At 47.0% G+C, this 18,868-nt stretch overlaps 1 protein-coding gene across 1 annotated transcript in view; it reads left to right on the top strand.

Moving 5' to 3' along the window:
- PLPP3 (phospholipid phosphatase 3) overlaps window positions 1-13,416 on the top strand; it is a 76,922-nt gene extending 63,506 nt beyond the window's left edge. Inside the window, exon 6 of the mRNA XM_081145513.1 lies at window positions 13,177-13,416. Coding sequence (XP_081001639.1) covers window positions 13,177-13,299 — 123 coding nt within the window. The 3' untranslated portion in view covers window positions 13,300-13,416. The remainder of the gene's footprint in view (window positions 1-13,176) is intronic.
- Window positions 13,417-18,868: the final 5,452 nt, after the last annotated feature.

The raw sequence follows: 18,868 nt of genomic DNA, 5'->3' as shown, positions 1-18,868 counted from the left end.
TGGGAAAATGCGAATAGTGACTGCCTCTTTCAACCTGTGTGTTTTCATCCAAAAGGGTCTGTAAATCCTCTGTTCTGAAAATAATGGCAAGTTTGGGCTTGTAGAGTGTCGCACCTGGGAGATCGTAGATATCATCCAACTCACTTTATATCTGAAGACATTTAGGGTTAGAGAGGGGAAGAAACTTGGCCCAGGTCACATGTCAAGTCTCAGAGTGCTCAAATACTGCTTTGGTGGACACTTACCGTTTAGTAGAACTCAGCTTCTTGGTAAACTTCTGTCTCTCCCGCTGTGACCTTTGCTCAGACCCTACCCCAATGTTGGCTGGAGAAGAGGGAGTCTGGAGAGGCTAAGGCCTCCCCCAACCTGAGGGCCTTGCCCATCATGTCATAGAGCTCACTAGAGAAGGGACTTGGGATGGGCCACCTTCTGATTTGCCCCAAATGAATGGGTTCCCCTTCTTACATACTGATCCCAGCGAGGGTGGGTTAAGGTATTCAACCTCTCTGAGCCTCGGTCTCCTCGGGAACCTGCTTTTCCTGCCTGCTAAAAGCTTTGAGGGGCATATTCAGCATATGTGAATGAGTGCCTATTCTGACATTGTGCCTTCTGGGCCCTTCTCAGGGGAGCTCGGCAGGAATCCCAGAATACAGTAATGACTGGATGTTTAAGCAACAGGCATAGAAGTTGTATTGTTGTTAGTAGAACCTTTGCTCATTAACTGTAAGAATCATGAACAGTAGAGAGATATAGACCAGTCCCTGTCCCTTCCTAATTTCTAAGCCTAGCTGCAGCCCCATGTCCCCTTACAGCAACCTCTCTCACTCTCCTCTGTGATAACGCTTATCTATGTTGAAATTGTTGATGTGTGTCTCCTTTTAGAATGTGCGTTCCTTGGGTCAGGGACCATATATGTAACATATATGTAATTCTCCTGTCTTACCAAGGCCTCTCAGGGCTCCTAGCTCAGAGTAAATAAGCGCATGCCTCATCAGCAAGAAGCTAGAATCAATGAGCTGACATGCCCTTTCTTGAGGACACTGTAGGGGACATCCTCTTGAAGACAGGGAAATGGATAAGCCCTTGCTCCCAAGAAAATCCCTGTCTAGTTGCTCCCAGCCAGGCCAAACGCAGGAGTTACATTACACGTGGGGCTGCAATGGAGACAGGGACAGGGCACTGCAGTGGGCAGGCGAGGGCCTGACTCTGCAGTGGGCAAGAGGGATGGGGAGTTGGGGCAATCAGAGTGGGCGCCACAAAGAAAGTAGCCTCTGAGCTACACGCCAGCCTGGCCTGGGAGCCCTAACCTAGGGGACTGGCTCTTTTGATGGCTTTATTCGTTACTTTCCTGTTTTCAGTCAAGGCCAGAAGGGAGAGAAATTGGGGGAGCAGCCATTAATGAGAGCAGCTGTCACTGACCAGCTTGTTTTCTTATGCTTGGTCCTTTCATGTGAAGTGACAGTGGGGGATGGGTGTATGCACTAAGGGGTAACGCTTTGCTGACTGTACCCTTCTCAGCAGGAGGAGGCCCACAAGGCCTGTTGTAGTGTTTTCCTTCTTGGCGCCACTGCCCTAATTAGAGTCTCCTGCACCCCCAATTAAAAAAAATTGAAAGATCGGGGATCCTTCGTAGCCTTCCTCTCTTTTCTATCCTGGAGCACTAGTCACTCACAATTAGACTAAGTGTCCGGGACAACCAGGGTTTATATTCAAGAAGGGAAATGAAGGGGCCTGACTTTCATTCTTTGTGGCTCTGGCCTACTGTGACACAGGATGGGAATCTGGTCCTAGCACTGATAAAGTACCTACTCTGTGCCAGCACTATTCTAGATCTCTTATTCATTGTCTCCTTTTGGGCCCATGAAGCCATTTTACAGATGAAGTAACTGAGGTTCAGAGAGATGTCTCAAGTCATCCAAGGTCACAGCTAGTTGACAGCTGCTCCCAGAGGTTCCCAGACTCCAAAGCTTTGCCCTCTGCACTTGGCAAGGAGGGCTGGTCACTGGAGCTGAGGTCAGCCAGCGTTAACCCAAGGCATAGCAGCATGGACAGCTGCTAAAAGGGCATAATTTAAGGGTGTCACTGAGCCTCCCTACCCCATGGGCTGACCTAGCCATTGCTCTGTCTGAAAGCCTGTTATACAGTGAAAAGGTGGTTCAGAAAAGGGTGATAAATCTTTCCCTGTCCTTTGCCCCCTTAGCTGTGAACACATGAGAACAACTTATCATTCGATCTTAACATCGAGAACACTCGATCTTATTTATCATTGTTCTCCAAATGCCTAGCCCCCGGCCTGGTGCTCAGGAGCTCATGGTCCTGGCTACCTTGGAATCACGGCACTGAGGGGGCCCCTCATTAGGCCATCTGAGAGGCTGGGGCAAGAAGCTGCGGCTAGTCAGCCGAGGAGCCTGCGATTGCTCAGCTTGGGGGGAAGGGGCAGTGGCTCCTTTCCCATCATAAGATCTGTCATCAGGTGTTTTTTTTTTGTTTTTTGTTTTTAATGTATCTTTATTGATTCCAGAGAGAGGGAAGGAAAGGGAGAGAGAGAGATAGAAACATCAATGATGAGAGAGTCATTGATCGAGCCCACAAGCCGTGCATGTGCCCTGACCGGGAATCGAACCCTGATCGCCTGGATCCCAGGTCGACGCTCAACCGCTGAGCCACGCCCGGCCGGGCTGTCATCAGGTTTTGATTGTGAGGAAGACAGAAGCAAGGCTCGGGATCCCGGATTGAGCAGAGATGGGTCTGGGGAACCAAGAGGCCATTTGAAGACACCGTGTGCCCAGGAGAGGGAACTGTGCGGAGGGTGGAGGGCATCTGTACCACAGGTTTTAGCCTTTTCAGGCCCTTTCCCGGAACTGTGCCCCGTAGCACTCTCAGCCTCGGCAGGCCTCTGCTTTGCGTGTGTCGGACAGAACTTTCCCCCAAGAATCAAGGCTGGCTGTCCCAGGGAAACCCAGGGAAAGCCAAGCTCTCTTCTCGCCCTGAATGTGGCTGTATTGAATGTGTCTTGAAACACAGAGATCTCACCTGAGGTCAGTTGGGAGGACCAGGAAGGTACAAGGCCACAGCTTGGGGTGCCAAGGAACCCAGAGTCCATTTCCCACTCTGCCTGATAACCTCCTAAGCCAAGCTTCGATGGACCCCCATTAACTTAACACGGAAATAATAGTTTCTAACATATACTGAAAGCTTAGGTGCCAGCCACTATGTTAAGTACTTTACATAGATCCTCTTCAGTCCTCCCCAGATCCTATATTGAACCTTATATCCACTGAAGAGATGAGAAAACAGGGATTAAGAAGGTTTAAGTTACATGGAGAAAAAGTAGAGAAGCCAGGAGGTGGTTCCACACAGAGCCAGGGCTGCCCGCCCCAAGCTGCTTCTCGGGGCCCCACCTCCCGCTCCCCTCCAGGCATGCCGAACTTGTCAATATTCTCCAACTCTCTGGGCTCTCTTACTTTACACAGTTGTCCCCTTACACAGTTCCAGTTTTCCCTCATCTCTGATGAAACCTTCTGAGTTAGTTTCCCGTGTTGCTGCTGTAACAAATTACCACAAACTTGGTGCTATAAAACAACACAAATTCGTCGTCTTATAGTTCTTGAGTTCGGAATTCCGAAATGGGTCTCACGGGCTAAAATCGAGGTGTTGGCAGGGCCGTGTTCCTTCTGGAGGCTCTAGGGAAATCATTTTCTTGACTTTTCCAGCTTCTAGAGGCTGCCTGCATGCTTTGGCTTGTGTTCCCTTCTTCCATCTTCAAAACCAGCAGCATTAGCATCGTCAAATCTCTCTCTCTCTGGCCCCTGCTTCCATTGTCACGTCTCCTGTGATTCTGACTCTCCTGCTTCCCTCTTATGAGGACTCATGATTACATTGGACCCACCTGGATAATCCAGGGTAATCTCTTCCCATCTCAAGATCTTTAACTTAATCACATCTGCAAAGTCTATTTTGCCATGTCAGGTAACAGTCACAGGTTCTGGGAATTACGACAGGACATCTTTGGGAGCCGTTGTTTAGTCTACTACACCTTCCCTTGGTCTTCTCTGAAGACAGAATTCTCTAACTTTCTTCTGGTGCCCCAGTGACCCTTTGCATGTTTTTCCTGCTATGGTATTCAGCCTGGTTCTGTCATAATTGTCTGCTCATATGTCTGTCTCCCCAATATTATTGCAGGTACCTTAATAGCAGACTGCACGGCTTAACTTTCTGGCTATTCATTCTCAGAGCCTAGAACAGTGGCTGACACACTGTGAAAGAATGAGTGATGAATTATCTTGTGATCTCAAGCAAGATACTTCCCCTCTGAGCCAAGTTTCCTCAACTGTGAATTGATCTTGGAGGCCCTGCAGCTCTGTGACCTTCTCCCACAGAGATTCTATGGTGTGGCTGACTCTGCAGTAACTGAACTGGACTTGCTCTCTCAGATGTTACCATCTCCCTGAAATGCTCAGGAAAATGGCCTCTATTGGGGAACATGACATGAACATTGGCTTAGTCACCGCAGAGCCTAAGTAACAGGCCATGACAACCAAGCACTTTTACACAGGTCTGCTGAGAGTAAGTCCTGTCACAGCAAGTAGACGTGTCTAGACAAAAATCACATGCCAGACAGGAGTGGGCTTGGTTTCCTCCCCCACTGCTCACTAGTGAGCCCTTTTCAGAGAGAGAAGACAATGGCACCCAACACAGACAGTAAACCTACATAGACTCAGTACTTTATCATGGACTCGATACGAAAACATGGGCACATAGGGGCGGATGGGCCTGCACACTGATATACACATTTACACATGTGGGCAGAGGTATGCAGGACAAAAGTAGAGAGCCAGGGTCCAGAGAGACCCAAAGACAGGTGGACAGAGCCAGTCACACCCAGACACACAGACATCCATCCTCTCCATCTGTCATCCGCACTCAGAACCACAGACACACGCAGACAGGTCCATGTAAACACACACACACACACACACACACACACACACACACACACACTCAGTCCTATCGAGGTGTGAGCTCTTCAGCTGGACTCACCATACCCATTCCCTGGAGTAATCCAGGGACTGGGATGAGGGGACAGACATCAGTTCATTTCCTTTCTGGTGACAACTTGCCTATCTGGTCACCTCCTCCTTTGACCCTCTAACAGATGGCAAATTGTGGGGCCCTGGGAGGGGTCAGGGCAGGGCCAGGCCGCCATTGCTGTGGGTTCAGCAGAGGAAGCAGCTGCTCCGTGAGTTTCATAAACACACAGCAGAGTCTTTCCTGGTTTTCCTCTTCCCCAGGGGTGGGGCTCTGCTGGCCGTCGCTCTTTTGTGTGCCGCTGTCTTCCTCCAGGATGTAGGGAAGGGCGAGGGTGTTCTTTGTCTTTGCCTCGGTGAGGTAAAGAGATGAACGAGAATTGTGCATGTGAGGAGGAGTTCATTGGTGACCATGCCCTCAAAAGGAAACTGGGGTTCAGAGAGAGTGTGTGTGACATGCCCAGGACACACAGGGGCAGAGTGGAACCAGATCCCGGGGGTCTTGATTCTATCTCCAAGGACTAGAACAGTAAACTCCAAAAACATGCTTGGTCTGTGCCATGAATTTGTGGGATCTCTTTCTTCTCCAATGGGGGAGATACCACCTATTCCCCTTGGATTTATTCTGCTCTGCGTCGGCACAGGGGAGTAGATGAAATGACCTCCCAAATCTCTTCTGGGCCTGCAGAAGCCTAGCTCTTTGCCACCCCAGGCCCACACTCTCAGGTGGGCAGGGGTGCCAGGAATGTGGATGTGGAAAGCAAAGGCACAGATAAACTTTGACACCCCCCCACATAGAGGATGACAGTGTCTTTGCAGTATCCACAGTTTGCAGCGTTCTTCTAAAATCTCCTTTGCATTCCCCTGCTGAGATGGATGAGGTAGGTGATGGGCCAGAGACTCAGAAAGGGGCCTTGTATTCCTGCCGCTTGCTTGTTAGGCAAGTCACTTCCTCTCACCCACCGTTTCCCATTCTGTGTAGTACGAGTTGTAATAACCTTACACGATCTTTGGATTGAGGATTCAGTGAATATGTATCATGCTTGGCACATGCAACACATTGACTGAATGTGTATGATCCGTTAGGTACTGGGTTAAAGAGATGCACTAAAAAGAGTTGATCCTTAGAGAGCTTAGAGTGCAGTAGCTTTCCAAGACTTGACCACAATCCATAATAAATACATTTTACATCATAACCCAATGCAGGCACTTACACATAACTAAAATATTTCACAAACTAAGACTTAGCTGTATTGTGTGTGATACATTATAATATTTTTAATTTAATCATTCAAAATGCTGGTGGTGACCGTCCAGTATATTGATTTTGTAACTTACTAGTGATTTATGACATAAAGTTTGAAAAACACTGATCTAGAACAGACAGACATGTGAACAAACATGCAATTGAAGGACAAGCTGCAAGGATGGGACCCTCTTCTGGGGACAGTTGGGGCTCAAAAGAGGGGATAGTTCATTCTCCTTGAGGGTGTTAGAAGGCTAGAAAAAAAATCCTAGAGGAGATGATTCTTGAAAAATGAGTGGACATTTCCTATGAGATGCAAAAGATAAGGAAGGGCATGTCATGCTGAGGCAATGGCACGGACTTGGAGAAGGAGGAGAGCATGAGATGTCTTCTGACCCTTGCAATTCAAAATGGTGGGACCAGTGGGATAATGGGAATTGGGCTCGGCAAATCATGGTCCCCTTCACGCTTTCAGCTTCAGAATGCATGAGTTTTGAGAGTGAGGGTTCCTGCCTTTGGTCAGCCCATCATCCCTGGGTACTACATTCCTGAACTCCAGCTCCTGTTGAGTCAAGCACCCCACTGACAGAGCTGTGAGCCCTGTGGGTCCTCCTTACCAGAAACCCTTCTTCATGACAGCCCAGAAGTGCCCCTCTGTAAGGCTCCTTGGCCTTCAGAATTGCCTGCACTCCCTCTCCTCTGCTGCCCCAAGCTCTCCTTTCTTCTATGGGACTAACTCCCTCCTTCACATCCCTCAGTAGGAATTTGATTGTGAACGATGGTAACCGAAGTAGGATTTGAATGGACCTTTAGAAGTGTTTCCACATAAGTCCTTCTATTTTAGCCTTACAGTAACAATGGGAAGGTAGATTTTAAAGAAACATTTGCACAAAATACAGTGCAGATTCATCATCTGAAGTCATAAACCTCTTCATTTTGTATAAATTCAAGCCTTAGACAAGAGTGTGACTTAGCCTGGGCCACACAGGCGTGACAATTTCGGGACTCGATCTTGACTTCTAGTGGGACACTCTTTCCACCCCATCATGCTTCCTCTCAGGTACATTAGGAAATCACGCAAATTCCCAGGGCCAAAAACCACTGAAAACTCTTTATTGAGGTTAAAAAGTAATGATTGCTTTTAACTCCCATTTAGTCCAAAAATAGGGCTGCCAAAGATGGCTTTTCTTTAGACATTTACTATACTTCAGGCATGAGAGTGAGTCAAGACTCAAGACTTTCTCCTGCAAAGAAAATTGCTCCTTAATCTATAGATCGCTCGTTACGTTAGAGTGGGATGCAAAAGGAGCAGCGTGTGGTGTCTATCCCCACATGGGGGTGGACTAGATTTACTGAGGACTGCAGTTGCGGAGCTCTGGGCACAGTTCCTTCCCTCGAGCAGCTCACAGTCTAAAGGGGAAACATAGCATAGCATTTCAAGCATTATGTATTAAAGCCTATGCTTAATGCTTAGGCAGAATGTCATTAGAAGTTCAATATGGGTGCCAAAGAGAAGACAAGGGTGGCAAGGAAGGTATTAATGAAGCCCAGTGTAGGTAAAGGAGCTGCTCTCGAAAAGATGGTAAGATATCTATCTAAGACACAGAGCCATTAAATGGCAGATTAGGGTTGGGGCCATCTATTCAATTTTATAAACTGTCCACTAATGGTCTGCCTAACTACTCTGATAACAAACACCAGCAGTGTTTATTAAATTCAGATTTAGTAAACTGAGTAAATTCCTGGGTGAGCCCAGGAATCTGCTTTTTCGAGAAGCAGCCAGCTGATTGTGAAATAGATGATCTGAGGATGACACTTTCAGAAATACCACAGTAGACAACCCTCAGTTTTCTTCTGGTCCTAAGATCCCCAAATTCTGCTTTTATACTTATCAGCTGTGTGCCCGCATCTAAGCCCAACGGGCTTGAGAACGTCCTGACGAGTAAATATACAATTCCTGTCTTCGGGGAGTTCGCTTACGCACTCTCAGGTTTGAAATACCCAGGGACTCCAGAAACACTTAAAGGACAATTTTGCTGTCATAATCTGCCCTGACAGTGGCCCTCAGAATTTGCTGACTTGGCCATTCGCTGCAGTGGGCGTGGAAACCCGGCTGCCACCACACTTCTTGTTCCTGGCAGCAGCAGGGCTGGGCTGTCTGTGCTCCGGGAGGCTGGCATCTCCGAGCTGGTGACTGCTGGCAGCAAGACATTGCAGCTTCTTCCCTTTTGATTGTGCCAACTCATTCTCCAGAATTGCCCTGGAAATGATGGTCTTTGAGAGCGAGCCCAATCTGTGCGGTGGAGAGCCCCCAAGTGCCGGCGGCCTTCACGCCAGCCTGAGCCTGTGCAGGCTTCCACGGGTTCACTCACACTCTCGGTCATCCCTATTTTCCCCTCTCTCCTCCTTCCTAGTTCTTTCTCTTCTTTCTTCTCGCTCCACACTAGGGGGAGGGAAGAGAAGTGACTTTGTACAGGTAGGTACTGAACATACAAGCCAGTGAAATGCCTCCCGTCCCATTTATTAACCTTTTATTGGGCACCAGGCACTGCGCCACACTTGTGCCTTGTGTTATGTCCTGTAATCCTTAGAGTGACCCTCTGAGGTAGGCAGTGTATCCCTCATTTCGGTGTTTTGCTGAAAATGGCAGAACTTGGATTTGAAGACAGGTCTGTCCCACTCCAAAGAACAAAGCTTTGAACAGTGCTGTGCATGTTGGGTGGGGAGTGGGAGACAGTGACCAATGGTATATCTATAGTTGTTATAAGGAATGCCCTGTTCCAGCTCCTCATCACAGTGGATGGGGCCCCTCCAGGCCTCAGTTGCCTTGTCTGTGTGTGGTCTTGCTCTTGATGGAAGGGCTACATTGTCCTGAGGGCTTGAGTAAGTGAGATCACAGAACAGCCTGCCATTCCAACCCAGGAGGGCAGAACACTTCCCCAAGAGAATATCAGAGGGAGCCAAAATCTTAGAAGGCAGAGGGAAGCAGAGCTAGAATTCTTTTCACTATCACAGTTACCCAAACTTTAAGGGTTCTGATAGGAATAAATGCAGAGATTTCTAGAGGTGAACACAGAGCTGGAGAGAAAAGCATCCCCTCCCCTGTACAGGTGTGTGCGCCGGCTCCACCCACTGCAGCTCTGTACTCAGCATTTCACAAACCATCAATTCTTCTTCATCTGCACTGCATGGTTGTAGCTCAGAACTCACGCTCTCCTAGATTCTGCAACAGTGTCCTGACGGCTCTCTGCACCCTTCCTAACTTCTCCGTTCTTGGGTACCATCATGATCTTAGTGCAAGTCTTCCCAACACGCTGCTCTCCTGATTCATCCCAGACAGTGACTCCGAAGGCCAAGAGAACATGGTCCGAGTTCCTTAACGTATCCTCGGAGGCTTCTGAAGATCTGTCTGTCTCCTCTCCGGCCGCATTGACTGCTTGGCCCTGGCCGTGCGGAGCTTCCCGCAGCTCCCGGACATGCTGTACTCTCGCTGCCGAGCCTGCACACACTGCTCCCTGTGCCTAGAACAACATTCCTGTCGTTCACCACCTGCCTAACTCCTACTTATCCTTCAAAGCTAAGCTCAAATATACCTCCTCTGGGGAAAGCCTTCTAAGGCCCTCTCTCCTCCCCTTCAGCCTGGGTTAGATGCCACCTTCTCTGTGCTTCTTTAACACCCTGGCTTCCCCCTATCATAATCCTTAAAACACTGCAATTGTAGTGATCTATTTGCCCAGATCTCTCCCTCATTGCCCTGTGAGCTCTTGGGGGGCAAAGGACACCATCTTATGCATATTTATTCTTATAATCTCGGGACTTGGCACTGAGCAAATGTTCAGTAAGTGTTTACTGATTGCATTTTTCAAGAAAGCAATTTAGAAAATGCAAACAAAAGGAGAGGTGGAATTATAACTCTTCTTGGTGTTTCAGGCATAGATTTTGTGATTGCTGATGTGTCCTTTCTTCCAGGGGAGAAGATCTGTGGAGTGGGACTGGGGCTGGAAATGGATTTGCTCCATAGACCTAAGAGAGCTAACTAATTTATATAGACCCTCCCCAGCCTGGGCCTCTGGGTTTTCTTTCTGGGTGGAGATCATCTTCTGCAGGAAATGGATCGGCTCCAAGCCAAGACATTTTCGCTCTTACTAGTCCTTTTTGTGTTCTGCTGTCCAAGCATTAGGAAGACTGAGCCCTGTTTGAGTCTTGACAGGATCGTGTTTCATGATCCCAAAAAAGTGTTTGTATAACCTCAAGCCACGCTGAACGTGAAATACAGCTAATACAGCTAATACAGCTTCGGGGGTGGGATTCAGCTGGACCCAACTCAACTTTTCATCTTGCCGCTTGGCTGTGTGCACGTGGTGTGTGAGAGTGTTATTCCCCTGAAGTCTGCAGGCGTTATGTGTGCTGATAGGATCCAAGGCCAGAGTGCTTGCTACAGTAGGGAGGAGTTTAGAAATTTAACAACAAACATTTGCTGAGCCCCTGGTGTGTGCAAGGCTTAATGCTGAGTGCTGTAGGTGATACGGGGTGATTAGGTCCAAGGCTTCATCCTCAGGAAGCCTCCCAGCTAGGAAGAAAGACTGATCAGCAGAGTTTTGGAGACACAAGAGGACATGGCCATCTCTAGGTTCAGTCATTACTTTGGTGACCGGGGAATTACAGAAAGGAGCGCCTTTTATCGAACTATGTACCAGAGATAGACTTAGGTCTTCTCAAGTACATTGTTGCCTTTGACCTTCATATTGTTCTATCTTGCAGTTAGGAAACAGAAGCCCTAGTATGCAGTGGATATGTGCTCAGAAAATTGAATTGGGAAATAAGTCACTATAGCTTAAGGTGGTGTTAGGATCTTGAATGGGAGATGTTTATTTGGGGGTAAGGGGCTGTCCCCTGCTGTATTTGCCCTCAGCAGACGGGATGGAGGCTGGGGAAAGACCTCTCAGAAATGAGAGTGGTAAGAGCCTTACGTGGTAGAGCTCGCTGCTAGGCTAGAAGAAGTGGAGTCGAAATCCTGCTCTGGAGGGATTGATCGAAACCTTCCTCTGGACAGTAAAGGAGGGAGGGGAAGGTGATTTCCAGGCAGAGATGAGGACATTGGCTCTCTACCTATCAGAAGAAAGTTGAAAAGCTTATCTCCACATTTAACTTTATTCATGTTCGCTAGGATTTCCTTATATGAGCACGTGAAAACCCCTTTTCTGAGCACTTGTACAGGCTCCTGAGCAGGGGAGTCTAGAGCCCCCTGGCAGGGCTGAGGACAGATCTTTTCATTCCTGTTTCTCAGGTTTGGCTCTGGCTGGGAGACAAACCTTTCTGGGCCACAGTTCTCACTGGCCGTACCTCCTTAGAAAAGACAGGGACACGGAGCTGAATGTTTTCCTTTGCAAAGTGGTACACTCAAGAGCACTCAGGCTGTCAGTGCATTAAAATCTTGGCTAATATTTCACTTCCTCACTGTAGCGCAGAAATAGCCCAGCCTTTTTTCTTTTTAGGAAAAAATAATAATAAAATGTTTTAGTAGGTTATATATGGGGACAATTCATGTAATCAGTACAAAATTCAAAGGGGGTAACGGATTTTATGGTGACCAGTAAGTAGGTCTGTATTCTAGCCACACAGTCCACCTGGGGTCGTCAGCGTCACCAGTTTCTTGCTGTGATTTTTGTAGCACGTTGTTGATCGTTGCATAACTACAGAAGGGACATTGTGGCAATTGGCTCAGCAAATGATCCAAGTCCTTAGTATGGCCAGTCCCTGGCTGCTAGAGCCATGACATTGGTGAAGTTTTATGAAGAACTAGCCGTGACGGCGGTGAAGTTTTATTAAGAACTTTATTTGCTTGCCTAGAATGTATCCGGAATGAGTCACCATGCCATCGTTAACAGTGAGCACATTACCCTCTGCAGGACAAAGACTTTTCCATCCAAAGAGCTATTAGGCAGAGGCACTTTGAAAGTGTTTCATTCCCCATTTCGAAACCCAGCCATGTGTTTCCTATTAAATTACATGACTGATAGGTGCCGCTTATGGTGACTTACTACAAACCCCTGTTGCTAAGTGGCTCAAATTGATGTCTGTATTTACTTTGCCATCTAATACAAAGCATAAATTTTTCTTGCTCCAGTAACTCACCAAGTTCTTGCATCTTTCGTCGGAAGCTAATTGAGACAGGAACTACACCTGAGGATGAGACAGGTCATCCTCACCCCCTTGCTAGTGGGTGTTCAGAAAGAGTTTCTCAGTGATTTGAGAGAGACCCAGTGGGGTCGCGAGCTCAGAGGAAGGAAGGACCTCAATGGAGCGATAGGCGAGTTTTCATTGACCTTTCCTCCCCGTTAGTTGCTGACGCCCTCTGCAGCAAGACCCTGGCTTCTTGACCCCCCCATCAAATTGTTGATATCACTGGGCTTCCAGGAAAAGTGGCCACAAGGGCTTCCTTACTCTTGTTCCTGCTGATAGGAATTCATAGTGGCTGATATCTTTTGGTTACACCCTAGAGTTCTTTGTGAGCCAAGGGAAATGATCATGGATTAATGACTGACCAATTAGGACTTGCTTCCTTTGTTTAGGAACTTATCTTTCATTGCTGTGCATTTGCCTTGAGAAATAAGGAATTGGGGGGTTGAAGACATGGAGCACTGGGCTGGGGGTCCACATAACTGAGTTATGTTCCTACCATGGCTGTGCAACCTGGAGCATGTCACGGCCCTTCTCTGGGCCTCAGTTTCCCTACCTGTACAGTAAGAGTTGGACTATATGCCCTCTACGGTCCTTCCTTATTCTAAGATCTGTGGTTCAGGACCCCTTTTTCCTAAAGTCTACACCCTTGTCACCTTCCCTTTGTTTTCCCCAGACCCCAGCTGTCGATCTCTAATTTGGATCTCTGATTTGTCCTTCTAGGTTTTCTTCGTGACCGACCTCTTCAAGACCAAGACGGCGCTCTCCCTGTCTCCCCCCATCAGGAAGGAAATCCTTTCACCTGTGGACATTATCGACAGGAACAATCACCACAACATGGTGTAGGTGCCGCCCACCTCCTGAGCTGTTCTTGTAAAATGACTGCTGACAGCAAGGTCTTGCTGCTCTCCAATCTCATCAGACAGTAGAATGTAGGGAAGAACTTTTTACCCGACTGATTTTAAAAAGGAAAAAAAAAATGTCTTAACTTTGTGGCCTTCCAAGATAGGTAGTGTTCACCTATGTGGAAACAACAGCAAACTAACCCCACGTGCCGGAGTCCTGGATGTGCAATTGGGTTAAGTGTTCATGTTCTAGTGAACACCGGCTTGTTCTGGAACAAACACTAAAATGTTTTGAGTCGAGTCTGCTGGTCACCTTTGTGACCTGAGGCGTCCCAGGCCTGTGAGAAAAGCTTAAATTCACATTGTAGCACAAGATGCCAGAAATAGCACTGAAGCGAGAAAATAGCCATGGGGGGTGCCCCTCTTGCGTCTCTCTGCCCACACCACTCTGTCTCCTACTGTGACTTTGGTTTCAGGAAGTTTGGGGGGTTTTTTTCAATACAGAGAAGGAGCAGATGCTCAGATGCTCAGATCCTGAATCCAGCTTCCTAGACCTAAAGCCTTATCAGTCACTTCCTGGCCCAGCGCCGCCACAGTCCCTCACGTTAGTGATTAGGAGACTCTTTGTGGATGAGTGAATTTCACAAATAGCACAATTTCAGAAGAGATCGAGGGTCCAGGCCCTCGTGTGTCTTCTTTCGACGCGTCATCCTGTGATGTTGAAACCTCGGTTGCAGGATGCTGACGCAGTAATCGATCACCGGGCACTTGTACACTCTTAGTAATGATTAGCTTTGGTTACTGCTTTTCCCCTTGAAATCCTTGCTCCGTGCCACCGGGATTTCCTGGGAGGGTCCGGAGACGAGCCGAGGCGCGGCCTGCCACCGGCTGATGGAAAGCAGCCTTCCGTACAAGAGGTGGGGGAGCGAAGGGGCAAGAATGAAAAATGCACCAACCTTGTGGCTCCTCCAAGTTCAGGAGGAGCCAGAGCAGCAGACGGTCCCATCCTGAGAGGCTGCCCTTCCAGAGAAGGGAGCTGACGAGGGTCTGTGGGAGCCGCCCTTGCTGAGCTGTGTAAAGCACTATTGTCTTGGGGTTGATCTCTGGGGCAGTTCTTGGTAGGTTCTGCTGGGCAGAACACATGGGTTAAATCTCCGTAGAGGTTCCATCCCCGGTCCGTAAGTGCCCTCCCATGCGAGGTCCACTCTGGGCAGTAGACAGGTCCCCTTCTACTGAACCTTTGAGGAAAGGAGGAAGGAAGAAATGCTTTCAGATCTTGGGTGCAAACCTTTCAAAGGGCTAAATGTAACCACACGGATCAACCACAAGCACATCTTTACCACAGAAGCCGTCCTGTCATTTCAACGTATAGCAAGCTATGATTTTTATATATAAATATTATATAAATAATGTATAAAAACATTAAAAGTTAACTATGTAAGATATTATTTCTGAAACAATTTTAGCTATATCCACTATGATTATAAACTGTGTCTCGACCTGTGTTATTTCATTAGCTGCTTAAAAAAGCATTGAGTTAAATTTTTTTAATATCAACTAAAATATTGTAGCTCTGTGGTAGACATTGTTTTACAATAAAAGAAATAACTACAACTAGAGAAAACTGTATAAAAACATTAAATTGTCAGTATTTTTGTAAGGTTCCATTTTGTAAAGAGAATAATATTCAAAGACTTTTGTAGAATACAAAGTGAAAACTTGTATCTGCGAAACTATACTTGTATTAAATGTGCTTTTTAAATAAAAGCTCATAACACAACTAATTAAGGAGTTGGAAGCCTGGAATGTGCGAGGGGTGTTTGCTGGGGGTCTGTGGGTAGGAGGAGCGAGCGGGAAGGGCAGGCCCGTCTCTGTGAATGGACCTACCTCAACTCCTGATTCTTGCAGTGGGAAATACGGCGGCCATCCTATGGCTGCAGCTATCTCTGCTGTTCTTTATCTCTGAAAGCCTGTTTGTTACGCGATCTCAGACTCTTTTTGTTTTTCAGTTACAGCTGTCATTCAATTTAATTTTATATTAGTTTCAGGTATGCAGTGTAGTGGTTAGACAATTACACAATTTACAAAGCGATCCCCCTGATAATTCAAGTACCCACCTGGCACCATACATGGTTATTACAATATTATTGACTATTCCCTATGCTGTCCTTCACATCCCCGTGACTGTTTTGTAACTACCAATGTGCACTCCTTAATCCCTTCACCTTTTTCACCCATCCCCTTAGCCCCCCTCCCATCTGGCAAACCTCAACTTGTTCTGCACATCTATGAGTCTGTTTCTGTTGTGTCCGTTTATTTTGTTCTTTAGATTCCACATATAAATGAAGTCATATAGTATTTGTCTTTCTCTGTCTGACTTATATCACTTAGCATAATACCCACTAGGTCCAACCATGTCGCAAATGGAAGGATCTCATTCCTTTTTAGGGCCAAGTATTATTCCATTGTATATAAGCACCACAGCTCCGTTATCCATCTACTGATGGGCACCTGGGTTGCTTCCATATCTTCACTATTGTAAATAACCCTTGTTCTCTCTCTACTCCTTCTGGTACCCCTATGATGCAATGTTGTTGTGCTTGATTTTGTCCCAAAGTTCCCTTAAACTAGTCTCATTTTTTTTTAAATTATTTTTTCTTTTTGCTTTTCTGGTTGAGTGTCTTCTGCTACCTTGTTTTCCAAATTGCCAATTTGATCCTCTGTTTCATCTAATCTGCTGTTGATTCATTCTTCATTTCCGTTATTGTAGTCTTCATTTCTAACTGGTTATTTTTTACGGTTTCTATGTCCTTTTTGAATGCTTACTATCTCTTTGTTGAAGTTCTCACTGAGTTTATCTATTCTCTCCCTAAGTTCCTTGAACATCCTTATAACCGTTGTTCTGAACTCTGTATCTTGGAGATCACTTGCCTCCATTTCACTCAGTTCTTTTTCTGGAGATTTCTCCTGTTCTCTCATTTGGGGCATGTTTCTTTGACTCCTCACTTTGGCTGCCTCTTTGTGTTTGTTTCTGTGTTTTAGGTAGATCTTCTGTGACTTCCAGTCATGACAGGGTGGCCCTATGTAGTAGGTGGCCTGTGGGGCCCAGTGGCCCAATCTTCCTGATCACCTGAGCCAGGTGCTTCAGGAGTTTAGTTGGGTAGGGCAGAGCCTCGGAATCATAAGTTGGAGCTAGTGAAGTTCACCAGGCTAATGCAGGTTAATATTTGGTTGCACAGTGGGGAGGGCTTAGCACAGGGACAATGGTGACTGTCCTGCCAGACCTCGCCTCAAAGCCAAACAACTCAGTTTTTCCCTGTATGTCTCTGGTGTGCCTCCCCCACCCCCAAGCCTTTGTCCCTCCTATGGAACCCAAGGTGAGTGCCTGGAGTGAGAGTTTGTATGCTGGCCCTTTAAGAGGACACCTGGGTTTTCAGCAGCATTTTCTCCCATCTAGACAGACAGAATTCGTGCATTTTCATAGCAAGATATTACGGCTCCTAGCACTGATGTTCTGGTGTGGGACTGAGACCTTTCCTCCTTGGGGACCTCCACAGCTGAGATACCCCTTCCAATTTTCAAACACCACACACGGGTGCGGGGTCAGCCATTCCAATCTCTGCCCCTCCTACTAGTCCCAGTGTGGCTTCTTTATATCCTTAGTTATAGGACTTCTGTTCAGCTTGTCTTCGCAGGATGGTTATCGAGGTTGATTGTTCTATAATTAAGTTGTAATTTTGATGTGGTCATGGGAGGAGGTGAGCGCAGCTTCCACCTGCTCTTCAGACCTCAAGCTCTTCTAAAGGGCTTTTGTATTCTAAAAGTAGTTTCACCAGGAAGGGAGGAGCTGTGGGTCCCCAAAGGCAGATATGGAGCATTGCTCTAGATAAGGTGTGTTTGGGAGCTCACTTAGGGAGTCTTTCACACAGCCAACATCAAAGAAAGGAGGTGCACTGCTGAGAATGGCCTTTGGCCCCTCATTTTCTTCCCTGTCTTTCCTCAATCTGGAAAAAGAGGGGAAGCTGGAAATTCACGTTTATTGAGTCACCTGTGTGCCTGGCACTTTCACACGTTTGATCCTCATAGCAGTTATTTTTTTGAGAAACAGGGAATACTAAGGAATGCAAAGATGAAACAACTTGTCTAAGATCCTAGAAGAGTAAACTGCATGCCAGGGCTTGTATTCGTTTTCTACTGCAGCTCTAACAAATGACCACAAACTTGGTGGGTTAATACAAGACAAATTTATTATCCTACAGATCTGGAGGCTCCAGGGGAGGAGCTGTTTCCAGGCCTTTTCTGGCTTCTAGAGGCCACCTGCAATCCTTCACCTTCAAAGCCAAGCAGCACTGGGCCCAGTCCTCGCTCTGCCATCTCTCTGGTTCCCCTCTTCTGCCCCTCCTTACCCATTTAGGGCCCTGGTGATTACATAGGGCTCACTCAGATAATCCAGGATAATCTGCCTATGTAAAGGTAAGCTGATTAGCCACCTGAATGCCATCTGCCACCTGAATTCTCCTTTGCCATGTCACAGAATATATTAACAGGTGCAGGGATGAAAAACATGGATATGACGAGGGTGCCACTATTCTGCCTACCACAATTCAGCCTCTGGCCCCAAAGGTTCACACACATCCCACATACATATATGGTCACATTCCCCCAGATATCAACACGTTACAGCATCAACTCTAAATCCAAAATGTTCAACTCCAAAGTCCCAAATCTCACCATCCAAACTGCAGGACCTGAACCAGGTAAGGATACGGCTCTGGGTTTAACCCATCCCGAGGCACAGCTGTTCTCCATCTGTGAACCTATGAAACTCGAGGAACAAGTTATCTGCTCCTAAAATTCAATGATGGGACAGGCATAGGATAACAGTTACAGAAATTCTTGTTCAAAAGAGAAACTGGAAGGAAAAAAGGGAGTCATTAGTCCCAGGCAATTTCAAAGTCCATAGGCAAAGTTCACTTGGTTTCAGGGCCTGGGGAATAACCCATGTGGCTTGTGGCTTCCTTTTCTGTGACCAAGCTCAGCCTGCTTTTTGCTGCTAGACAAGCCCCATTTACGCCCCTGCACTAGCTCAGCACTTTCTCAGCATTTTGCTGCAAGTGGAAATGTAACTTTGGGCCCCAAGATGCAGCCAAGGAGACGTTTAAGGCCAGAGTCCAAATTTCTCCCTTCAAATCTAGGGGAACGTAGGTCCAGATGGACAAAATAACTGCTGGTGGGAGATGAGGGACACACAGCAAGTTAGTGGGAAAAAACGTGAGACCAAACCCCAAGTCTCCCCTTACTACTAGTCTTCCAGTCTTTTTATTATAGCTTTCCAATAGTACTTGATGGACTAAACTAGTCTCAGGAAGAAATAACCCCATTTCATGGGGACTTCAGGACACGTGAAGCCATGCCATACAATGAATGGGTTAGCTCTGGGATTCAGATCCAAACCATGTGAGTTATTTGTTAACTAATATTCATTAGCTACTGTATACCATGCGCTGGTAAACACCTGAGACAGGATAGTGGATAAAACGAATGGGGTCTCAGCTTCTAGGGGCTTATAT

This window comes from Miniopterus schreibersii (assembly GCF_964146895.1).
Source record: "Miniopterus schreibersii genome assembly, chromosome: 8".
Taxonomy (NCBI): Eukaryota; Metazoa; Chordata; class Mammalia; order Chiroptera; family Miniopteridae; genus Miniopterus; species Miniopterus schreibersii.
Note: the sequence above shows the minus strand (reverse complement) of the source record. Positions and strands in the feature narration are given on the sequence as shown.